An 11,180-nucleotide genomic window follows, 5' to 3' on the forward strand; every position below is an offset into this window, starting at 1 on the left:
AGATAGTGTGAATCAAACTATGTGTGTCTAAATGGCTGCCCATTATGGTGGGCTCTCAGACCCTTCAACATAGCAACTGGGTTCCTGGTCCGATTCGAGAGATGTTGATGTTTCGTTAAATCTGCTGCATAAAACTTACGATAATATATTCAAAGAGTCAACATGCCAGCCAGCTCTGTTCCTGCAACTCCATTATCAAACCAGGGGGCTTCCTTCCCCTCAACTTCTTCTTTGCTGGGTTAAAGCTTAAGTATGTTTTTGCCAATCATCTCCAAGACGTATTTTTCTCTTCCTCATTTTTTATCCTTCCTAGATACACCCCATGGCAAACACAGAAGGGAGGAATCAAACGTCCATCACAGAATTCGTCCTCCTGGGATTCAGGGAGCTTCCTGAACTGCTGGCCCTACTCTTCCTGCTGTTTCTAGTGATCTACATTGTGACCTTGGCCGGGAACATCCTCATTGTTGCGCTAGTGGTGGCTGATCGGCACTTTCACATCCCCATGTACTTCTTCCTGGGGAACTTGTCCTGCTTGGAGACCTGCTACACCTCCACCCTCCTGCCCAGGGTTCTGGCCAGTTTCCTGACAGGGGACAATACCATTTCTGTTAGTGGTTGTATGACACAATTTTATTTTGTTAGTTTCTTTGCTGCTGCAGAATGCTATCTGCTAGCAGTGATGTCATATGATCGGTACTTGGCGATATGCAAACCGCTCCATTATGCAGCCCTCATGAATACCAGGTTCTGCCTGCAGTTAGCAGCTGGATCTTGGATAAATGGATTTCTGGCTGTTATCATAGTAATAGTTCTAATGTTACAATTAACTTTCTGTGGCCCCAATGAAATTGATCATTTCTACTGTGAATCCACAGAAATGTTAAATCTCTGCTGCAATGGCACCAACCAGATAGAGCTTGTCATTACCATCCTGGCTGCTATATTCACTCTGCCTCCATTTGTATTAACCATGATGTCCTACGTGTGTATCATCTTCACCATCCTGAGAATCCCTTCCACCGCTGGGAGGCAAAAGGCATTTTCTACCTGCTCCTCTCACCTCATTGTGGTGACCATTTTCTATGGGACCCTGATCATTGTGTATCTGCTACCAAAAACCAACACACTAAGAGACCTAAACAAAGTGTTCTCTGTCTGCTACACAATTCTGACACCTATGGCCAATCCCTTCATATACAGCCTGAGAAACAAAGAGGTGAAAGAGGCCCTGAGAAAAATTGTCAGTAAATGTGTAGATTTTACAAGAAAATAGAAATCACAAGGTTTTTATTTCTTACTGTATTAAGGGGAAATGGGGAGATGCAGAGCTGGCTTATTGTTTTATAGAAACAGATTCTGGGTGGTCCCTTGTTCTGGCTAGGCCTTTGGGAATGTGCTGCTATAATATTTGAGGATGTGCAAATATATGAAACGTGAGATCAGTCAATACCAGGATCTTTACATTCAGAATAAAATTGAACTGTATTACACTTGGTTCGAGTTAGGCAATTCCATACACTAAGCTCAAGTAAGAATATAAAATAAAAGAACAATTTACACTGGGATTATCAAAGGATCCTAAGGGGGTTAGGGATCTAAATTTCAATGGGGTTGTGTTACCTGACTCCATTAGGTCCCTTGACAATCCGGGCTGAATGACAAAATATTTGAAAGGATACATTGATTTTGGGTGCCTCAGCCACTGGGGACCCCCACTTGAGACACCAAGATTTTTCAGAGCACATACAATTTTCATAACCTGTTGTGTGTTCAAATGGGGTGGGGGGTGGGAAATGATCCGTTCAAGTCATTCTATCTAGGTATGTGAGGTGGCCCTCACCAACATTAACAATGGGACACCTCAAGAAAGAAGAGCTTGTCGATATGGAAAGAAATTATATGAATTTGAAGAAATGTGGGCCCTGTTTCCAGATACTTTTGGATAAAAAATGCTGAAGTAACGCCTGACTTCCATTCCACCGGACCTCTCTGCTTTCTCCCTCCCACTTCCTGCCCCCGTTCCCCAATTTCATTTTTTTTTTTGCCAATTTGTGTCTTTTTAAAAAATTGTTGTTACCCCCTCCCTCGCAGGCAAGGTTCATCTGATTTTCTATTGCCTAGTCTTGTAGTTTTGACAAGTTGCAAAGTTGCATAATTGCATATTTTTTTTAGCTAGCCTGTAAAATGTGCAGTGTCGGGCAACATGTATGAGCTGTAACAATGGTTTGTTTCTTCATGAAAATTTTAAAAAAATGAATCACAAAAATAAAATGACAGGACACCTCACAATCACTGCCAGAAGGTAGGGAATTCACATCTCCGTATAACAGAGGCACAGGGTAGATTACGGGGCATGCCCAAATCCACACAGAAAGTCTGTGGTTGAGCAGGGAATTGAATGCAGATGTCCTGCATCATGCTCCAGGTTCTATCACTACACCATCCTTCGGCACCTGAGAGGGCAACACCTCCCCGTTCTCATTAGTTAACCTCCTGTGCTTTCTACAGGCCATGAAATACTGACCTCACAAGCAGAGGGTGAGGATTGAGAAACAGGTATTTATTCACTGTAAGAGCCATTGGATGGCAAACAAGGCAACTGCTGACAAAGGGGATGCTGTATTGTTTAATGGCTACCCCGGTAGAGGGTGAGGGATGGGAAAGGAGCAGCTATCCTGTACTATGGGCACTACGGGGCAGCAGTAATTCTCTAAAATTGCAGCTTTTATGACTATTGACAAAGCAATATTATTGTCATTATTCCTTTGTATTATGGCCATGCTGTAACAGGACCATCCAGAAACCTGGCCCTGGCCCCATTTTGCTGGGCAATGTACAAACACAGAGTAAGAGAGTCTCAGGCTTTGTCTACACTAGCACTTTTGTCGGTAAAACTTTTGTCAGTCAGGGGTGTGAAAAATTTACAGTTGGGCTAAGTAAGAAAAACGCTGTTTGAGAACTAATTAGCATTTGATTTAGGGCTATTTACTCTGTACATTGTGATGTGATGTTGACTTTGAGTTTTAGTGGTTACAAAGCTTTAACAGTTTGAATCTCAGCAGCTACTGTCATTAAAAAACTGTCTGACCCGCCTCATAATTTCCCACAACTGTGAAAATTTAAATCAATACAAATAATAAAAAATGTTTAAAAATAAACATCAATATTATCCAGTTCCACCAAGCCTAGAGACAACACAGAAACAGAAGAAAGAGAGTCAAAGCCTCACAATGTCACAGAAGAGCCATGCCTTTTTGTTTTTAATTCTGATTACTGCTTTGGGGTGGGGTTTAGTTAGGAAGCATTTGGCTAAATGAAAAGAAGTGAGGGCAGATATGCTGAGGAGAGAGGATTGGGGGCACAGAGAAGGGAAAGAGGTGGAAGCCATGAAGAAGGAAGATATGAAGGGTGTTCTACTGGTTAGGGCATCAGTCTAGCATTTGGGATTAGAACTGGATAAAATGTTTCATTTTAACAGTTTATTCACCTAAAAAAATACAGTTTTTGTTGACTGAAACTATCTGACATGAATTTGCCTAATACTTTTGGGAGTGAGAGGGCTGGATTCACAAAGAGACTTAGGGCTTGTTCACAAAATGGCTGGAGGAGAAGAAAGCAGCCGAGGTCTGTGTTTTAGACAATGGTTGCAACGCTCACCTGCAATGCTGGAGACCCAGCTTCAAGTTCCTGTGCTGGAGCAGGAATTTCAATGCAAGCCTCCCGTCTCTGAGGGGAGTGCCCTAAACCCCGGGCCATAGAGTGTTCAGTGGTGGATCTCTTTCAGCCTCGCTGTTGAAGCTGTTCCACTTTGCATAAAATACGTCAATAGTCATTAACTCAGGGAGCAAGCATGAGAATGACTGTAGAGCCCAGTGGTCGGAGCATGCAGCTGGGAGATAGAAGACCTTGACTCAAGTCCCTGCAACAATGAACATGTCATCATTGATACAAAGTGGGACAGCTTCAACAGAAGAGTCTGAGAGACACCCTCCCGAGCAGCCTGTCGCTAGGGTTAGGGCACTTTCCAGGACTGGGATTAGTATCTGGGTCTCGCACATCACAGCCTAGAACTCAAACCACTGGGCCAAAGGTCATAAAGGCAAGCTGGGCCCCATTCTCCACTGCCCATTTTATGAATGGAACCTAAAGATCCTTGTGAATTGACCCTTTTAAAAATGCCTGGAAGTCAAATGTTTCCAGTTGAGTGATGTGGTATTTTTAACCCAAAGTGGATTTTCTGTTGCATTTTGGTTTGTTGAAAATTCCAGATTTGGTTCAACCTGCAGCAATTGTCTTTTCTGATTTTTTGGAACTGCCACCGAATCCAAAAATCAGCTGTTTGTTCAGTTCTACTTGGGGTACCTGTGTTCCAGTCCCGGCTCCACCAGAGATCCCCTGTTTGACCATGGACATTTCTGTGCTTCAGTTCCCCAGCTGTACAATGGAGAAAACAGGCATTCCGTACCTCACAGGCGTGTTGTGAGGATCTATACATTATAGACTGTGGGTCACCCAGCTACTATGGCAAAGGGGGGCAGATAAGTACCTTTGGGAGAGGCAGGGCTGTCTCATGAACGGGATCCTGAACAAACCCAGAGGAGCTGAGATTACTCACCCACACAGCTAGTCTCTGGACTCATGCCTCTAAATAGGCTATTACTGAACTGACCACTAGGTGGAAGTGGAGCAGAAAGGAGAGTGATGGAATGCCCCAGTGATGGAGATGAAGAGAGACACTCAGGGAGGGGCCGTCTCACAATGACTAATGAGAGCCCGACCCTGCCTGCTCAGTGATGGTGGAGGTGGGGAAAGTGATCAGATTTAGCTGAGCCTGACCTAAACGCAGATCTTTTGCGACTTAAGTTGATGCTGTCGGGCTTGTCTATATGGGGAATGTGACCAGCATCCTGATACAGGGACAGCTACACCAGTGTAACGCCCCATCGGGACACCCTTATTCTGCATGAAGCTGGCTTTCCCCCAGTGTAGCTGGCGTCACTTTCAAAGCAAAATAAGCTGAACCAGAAAATGGCGCTCTGAGTCCAGAATAAGTGTTTCCACATGGGGAGTTTTGCCAGTATTGCGATAGTGGTGTATTTGTACTGGCATTATTCCCTGTGTAGACAAGCCTGTAGGGTCCCCAGCTGAAGCTAGCTTATGGTGGAAGATCCTTGCTCCGTGCACCTGGTCTTGTCCCAGTAAATCGCTGGTGGGGCACCAGTAACTGGACTGGATGACTGGGCTGCCCTGGGAGTGAATGCACTGGGAGGCCCAGGCTGCGATTACCATTTGGGCTAGAAGACTCTCCCCGAGAGGAGAGAACTTTGGGCCAAGCAGGCTGATTTCACCAGCACTGGTGTTTATGCCGTCTGTGTCGCAACCCCAGCTGCAGCTCCCCGCACTCAGTGGAGGGAAATGCCCCTCAAAAGTAGCATTGGGGAGACACAACCTTCTCCCTCAGAGGATACAAATCTGAGGAGGCGAGAGTGCTCTGCCAATAGAGAGAGGACAACATTCTCCAAGGGAGATCTCAGCAACTGCTTGTCTCTTCAGGGCCACGTGGGTCTCTTTATTGAGAGAACCCAATTTCTGGAGAGAAGTGAGAGAAGAACGTGACTCCTGGTCATCAACACTGAGCGATCCAAGCTCATCTACTGGAGGCTGAATATCCTGGGTCTCAGGTGAGCGCTATCCCTCATCCTGCTGCTGCTGCCAGGCACCGCGACTGAACCTGTCTGTCAGGGGATACCACTAAAGGGTTAATAGGGATACTGCCTGCCTGCTCAGCTGGGACTGATCAGTGGCCCCCCAACAGCTGCAGAGATAAAAGGGCTGCACAGCCAATAGGTAAGTTAGCTGCTAGAGAGACTGAAGGACTTCAGCAACAGATTGGTAAGAAGCTACCTAGGCAATCAGGTTGCTCTCTCTCTCTCTGCTAAATGATCACTAGAATTGATTGGAAAATGGAAAACCAGTTTCATTAAAAATGTTGACATTTGAAAGTTACTTCCATTAATCAGGAAGAAGTTTGCATTTTTTAAAATCTTTTGGTGATTTTGTTTTTAAACTGTGGTGTGCTAGAAAATATATAGCGTCACTTCCCCTTGCTCTTTTCCGTCTTTTATTCTTTTTTCTTTTTGTCACTTGGTAACTTTCTGTCAAGGTTCCTCCCCCACTCTGAACTCTAGGCTACAGGTGTGGGGACCTGCATGAAAACCTCCTAAGCTTACTTTTACCAGCTTAAGTTAAAACTTCCCCAAGGTACAAACTATTTTACCCTTTGCCCTTGGACTTCCACTGCCACCACCAAACGTTTATCTGGGTTTATTTTACTAGGAAAGCGTTGTTTGGAAACATCTTTCCCCCCAAAAAGCCTCCCAACCTTTGCACCCCACTTCCTGGGGAAGGTTTGGTAAAAATCCTCACCAATTTGCATAGATGACCACAGACCCAAACCATTGGATCTTAAGAACAATGAAAAAAAAAAGCATTCAGTTCTTGAAAAGAAGAATTTTAATAAAAGTAACAATAAAAAGAATCACCTCTGTAAAATCAGGATGGTAAATACCTTACATGGTAATTAGATTCAAAACATAGAGAATCCCTCTAGGCAAAACCTTAAGTTACAAAAAGACACACAGACAGGAATATCCATTCTATTCAGCACAGCTTAATTTCTCAGCCATTTAAAGAAATCATAATCTAACGCATATCTAGCTAGATTACTTACTAAATTCTAAGACTCCATTCCTGTTCTGTCCCAGGCAAAAGCATCACACAGACAGACTCTGTCTCTCCCTCCTCCCAGCTTTTGAAAGTATCTTGTCTCCTCATTGGTCATTTTGGTCAGGTGCCAGCGAGGTTATCCTAGCTTCTTAACTCTTTACAGGTGAAAGGGTTTTTCCTCTGGCCAGGAGGGATTTTAAAGGTGTTTACCCTTCCCTTTATATTTATGACACTTTCCAAAACTTCCTCAAACTTTGAAAAATTATTATGTGGCAAAGTAACAGGCTTTCATTTTTCCTTTTATCTCTCTGTAACTCTTTCAAAATTATGGGGGGAAGAACTAGGAATTGTGAACAAACTTTAGACATGATAGTTGGCATGTTTTCTGAATCCTGTAAGCTTCTATCCCCTGTAAATGTATAACTTTGCTAGTAGAGATTTTAATGGATATTTTTATCATGCCGTTTCAGAATCTCACTAAGCAGTTTGAATCAACAATATCTATTAGCAGAGAATTTGAAAAGTTAATCACTGATTGTGGCAACCAGGGTTCAGACACCTCAAGGGGAGAATAGAAACTTTAAAAACAAGCAGTTAAACCAACTGATTGCATATTGTGGAGTTGTACATAAAAATATGTTGAGTAAGGTTGTTGATAAAATCTTGTAATGCTCTAAACTTAATCACCGAGATATGTATACAGACTATGGTTATGAGTATGCATATAGGTTCTGAGCACAGGTTATTACAATTTCAGCTCCACCTCGCAGTGGCCATTCTGGTAGAGAGGGGCTGCCTGCCCCTCCCCAGATGTGACTAGCTCAAAGCACCTGGCATTGTACAACCCAGGAAAAGACAAATGGTGGACCCTTACACTTAAGGGGAAAACACTGAGACATCCTGGTGATCAAGTAGAGGGCATTTCCCCTGCTCTGACTAACCATGAACCACCCTAGTCTGAGACCAAGCCGTAGGGGGAACAATCTGAAATTCTTGTTGAAGGGGTTTCAAGTGAAATCTCTCCAGTAACTGAGGGACAGTCACTTGGTGGGTGCTGTCTGTGACATGCTGAATCCCCCTAAAGTTAGGGAATATGCTGGGAAAATCTTTTATTAGAAAAGGGATTTTTATCTAATTTGACATTTTAAAGGTTGATGTTGCATCTCTGTTTTTTCTGCATGGCTTGTATAAGTTTATTTCCCTTGCTATTTCATCTATGTGTAAGCAGAGTCAGAATGAGCTCCACCCTGACTTCTGGTGGTGAGATGTGGCAAGTTGTGGAGAAGAACTTCAGGGGCTGATCTCCTTTGTATAGGCACACCCACCCTGCCTAAAATGAGGCCATAGCTGCCCAAATGGTCACTTTGGCTGCTGTGGGATCCCCAGTTTCTCTGTTATTGGGGCAGGAAGAATAAATTGTTATTACCCTGATTATGAGAATCAAGGACAATGGAACTGTACTTGGCCTTTTGTTATGGTGGAGGGACTCACCATCAACTAAGCAGCACTCGTTAGGCAAGGGTCATGGGTTCCAAAACCCAGTGAATAGCAAGAGGCTGGGGACAGGTATTAATATTTAGTAATATAGGCCTCCTGGTGAGGGCCTTACATGCTAATTGCACTTTCTCCTTTCTCCACTGTGGAATATCAGAGCTAATGTTGATCCTATTAGGAGTCTAGTTACAAGCTGATGAGCTGAATTCACTTTGGGCTAATGGTGCACCAGCACTGAGGCTCCCCTACTACAAGCTGAAATCACAAAAGAGCTAAACTGACTAAGAGCTGAAATCACTGAGTGTTGTGTTAAGTAGTGGGGGAGCCTGAAGATACATTGTAGAGCAGTTTGTGGGATGGCAGGAACTGCTTGTGGGAAGCGGAGCGGAGCAGTTCGTGGGGCAGCTGGTGGAGTGGATTGGCTTGTGGAGTGGAGCAGAGTTAAGCCCTATGGAGCTGCAAGGTAGTCAACTTCAGATCATGTAAGGTGCCCCTTACCTCTTCCCTCGCCCCCCCCACTCCACCCAGGTTGGGAGGTAAAATTCTGCAGATAAACTTTCGAACTCCGGGGCTGCCCTGACCAGGGACAGAGACTTCTGGGTCGTTGGACTTTTTGGACTTTGGGTGATTTGGGGTTGCTGGACTCAAGAACCAAAGGGAAAGGACATGCCCCAATTTGCTTGGGGTGGGTTTTTTGCTCATGGGTTGTGTTGTGAATCCTGTTTGTGGTGTTTCCCCAACTTAATGCCACATTGTTTCCCTCCTTTATTAAAAGGCTTTTGCTACACTCAGACTCTGTGCTTGCGAGAGGGGAAGTATTGCCTCTTGAGGCGCCCAGCGGGGGTGGTATACATTTGTCCCAGGTCACTGGGTGGGGGCTCGAGCCGGTTTTGCATTGTGTTATTGGAATGGAATCCCTAGATACTGAACCTGGCCCTTGTTGCTGCCAACTCTGATGGGCAGAAGGGTTACATATGAATCCACAATTTTTCTATTAAATAAATCTCATGTTTATTTTTACCCCAGCAAGGGTCTCTGTTGTGCAAATTGAGGAAAGCTTAGCTGTTAAGAAGGGGGAAAGGTGCCCCTTAATCTCTGGGTTTGCGGGTGTCATTTAAGGGGGCTTACCCTGCAAGGCTGATGGTAGCCAGGGTGAGAGCTTTATTCTTATGGGCTGGCTACTGCGGTCAGGGCTCTGCCAGAGCTGGCAAAGCATTAAGGCACCCAAGGTTGCAGGGCAGGCAGGGACAGAACCCCTGACTGGTTTGCGTGATCCCCAAAGTGTCACCATGATGCTCACATAACAGCATAAAAACTGATCTGCATGGTACAGCACAAATGAAATCAAACAAATGCCTGCCTAAAAAGGCTTTGGCGTTCCAGTTTTGGACTGGAAAAAACAGTCAAGGAGGCTGGTTTCTGCTGGGGACGAGTCAAAAACAAACCAATGTTCAGCTGTTTGTCCCTTCTGGCCTTGGAGTCTGACTTCAACTTGGCTCTCCCACATCCTAGGGAGGCTATAGAGTCACGTTCATACTCCATTCCCGGCCCAATGACTATCTGTTGCCATTCATAATGATGACAATGAATACTCATCGGGCTAGGAAAACTGGGTGAATAACTCTATGGCCTCCTACTTCATCATTAGCCTACATTGTATGAATCCCACCACCTCAGCCTGGGTCCTCAACCCAGCATTTGGGCTGTGACCTCAAGGAGAGGAAGCATTTGAATCAATAGATTAAAGTTTAACAAACGTCATTCTCATTGTACTGTAGAGTTTATCGCTTCCCCCAGATACATCCTATGGCAGACATGGAACAGGGAAATCAAACGTCCATCACAGAATTCATCCTTATGGGATTTGGGAATATCCCCAAACTGCGGGTTTTTCTCTTCCTGCTGTTTCTAGCAATCTACTTTGTGATCATGGCCGGGAACATCCTCCTCATTGTGCTGGTTGTGGCTGATCAGCACCTTCACACCCCGATGTACTTCTTCCTGGGGAATCTGTCCTGCTTGGAGACCTGCTACACCTCCACCATCCTGCCCTGGATGCTGGCCAGTTTCCTGACTGGGGACAGAACCATTTCTGTCAGTGGTTGCCTCACAATATTTGTTTGGTTTCTTTGGAGCGACAGAATGTTCTCTCTTAGCTGCAATGTCTTATGATCAGTATTTAGTAATATGCAAACCACTGCATTATGCAGCCCTTATGAATGGCAGTTTATGCCTCCGGCTAGCAGCTGGATCTTGGATGTGTGGATTTTTGACTATTCCCATAATAGTATTTCTTGTGTTAGAATTTACTTTCTGTGGTCCCAATGAAATTGATAACTTTTTCTGTGAATCTACACAAATAATAAATCCCTGCTGCAATGACACCTACCAGATGGAGCTTGTTGTTACCATCCTGGCAGCTTTATTCACTCTGCCCCCTTTGCATTAACCCTGACATCCTATATGTGCATCATCATCACCACCACCCTGCGAATCCCTTCCACCACTGGGAGGCAAAAGGCATTTTCTACTTGCTCCTCTCACCTCATCATGGTGACCATTCACTGTGTATCTGCTACCAAAAACCAACACACTGAGAGACCTGAACAAAGCGTTCTTTGTCTGCTACTCAATTCTGACTCCTGTGGCCAATCCCTTCATATACAGCCTGAGAAACCACGAGGTCAAGGAAGCCCTGAAAAAAAATGTCAGTAAGTGTCTGGATTTTATGAGAATTCAGAAACTTTAATCCCTTAAGGCAAAATGGTGTAATACTCATGCTATGTGGACCTTATTTCTCACTCCATTTTTGGTGATATGCGCTTATAACATTTTGAGGATGTGCAAAGTTTTGAAAGTATAAGAGGAATCAATACCAGGACTGTTGGAATAAAACTGAGCTGTATTTTACTTGCTGAATGTGGGTAGATATCTCGATTAATTCCATACACTAAAAT

General features: G+C 44.4%; 1 protein-coding gene and 1 pseudogene across 1 annotated transcript; both read left to right on the forward strand.

Annotated features, from left to right (window-relative positions):
* Positions 1-319: 319 nt before the first annotated feature.
* LOC141998878 (olfactory receptor 6C4-like) lies at positions 320-1,276 on the forward strand. The gene has a single exon (XM_074971850.1). It carries the CDS (start codon positions 323-325, stop codon positions 1,274-1,276), a length of 954 nt encoding a protein of 317 aa, XP_074827951.1. The 5' UTR covers positions 320-322.
* Positions 1,277-10,029: 8,753 nt separating this feature from the next.
* On the forward strand, positions 10,030-10,972 carry LOC141998879 (olfactory receptor 10A7-like; annotated as a pseudogene).
* Positions 10,973-11,180: the final 208 nt, after the last annotated feature.

Source organism: Natator depressus, chromosome 14 (assembly GCF_965152275.1).
Source record: "Natator depressus isolate rNatDep1 chromosome 14, rNatDep2.hap1, whole genome shotgun sequence".
NCBI lineage: Eukaryota > Metazoa > Chordata > Testudines > Cheloniidae > Natator > Natator depressus.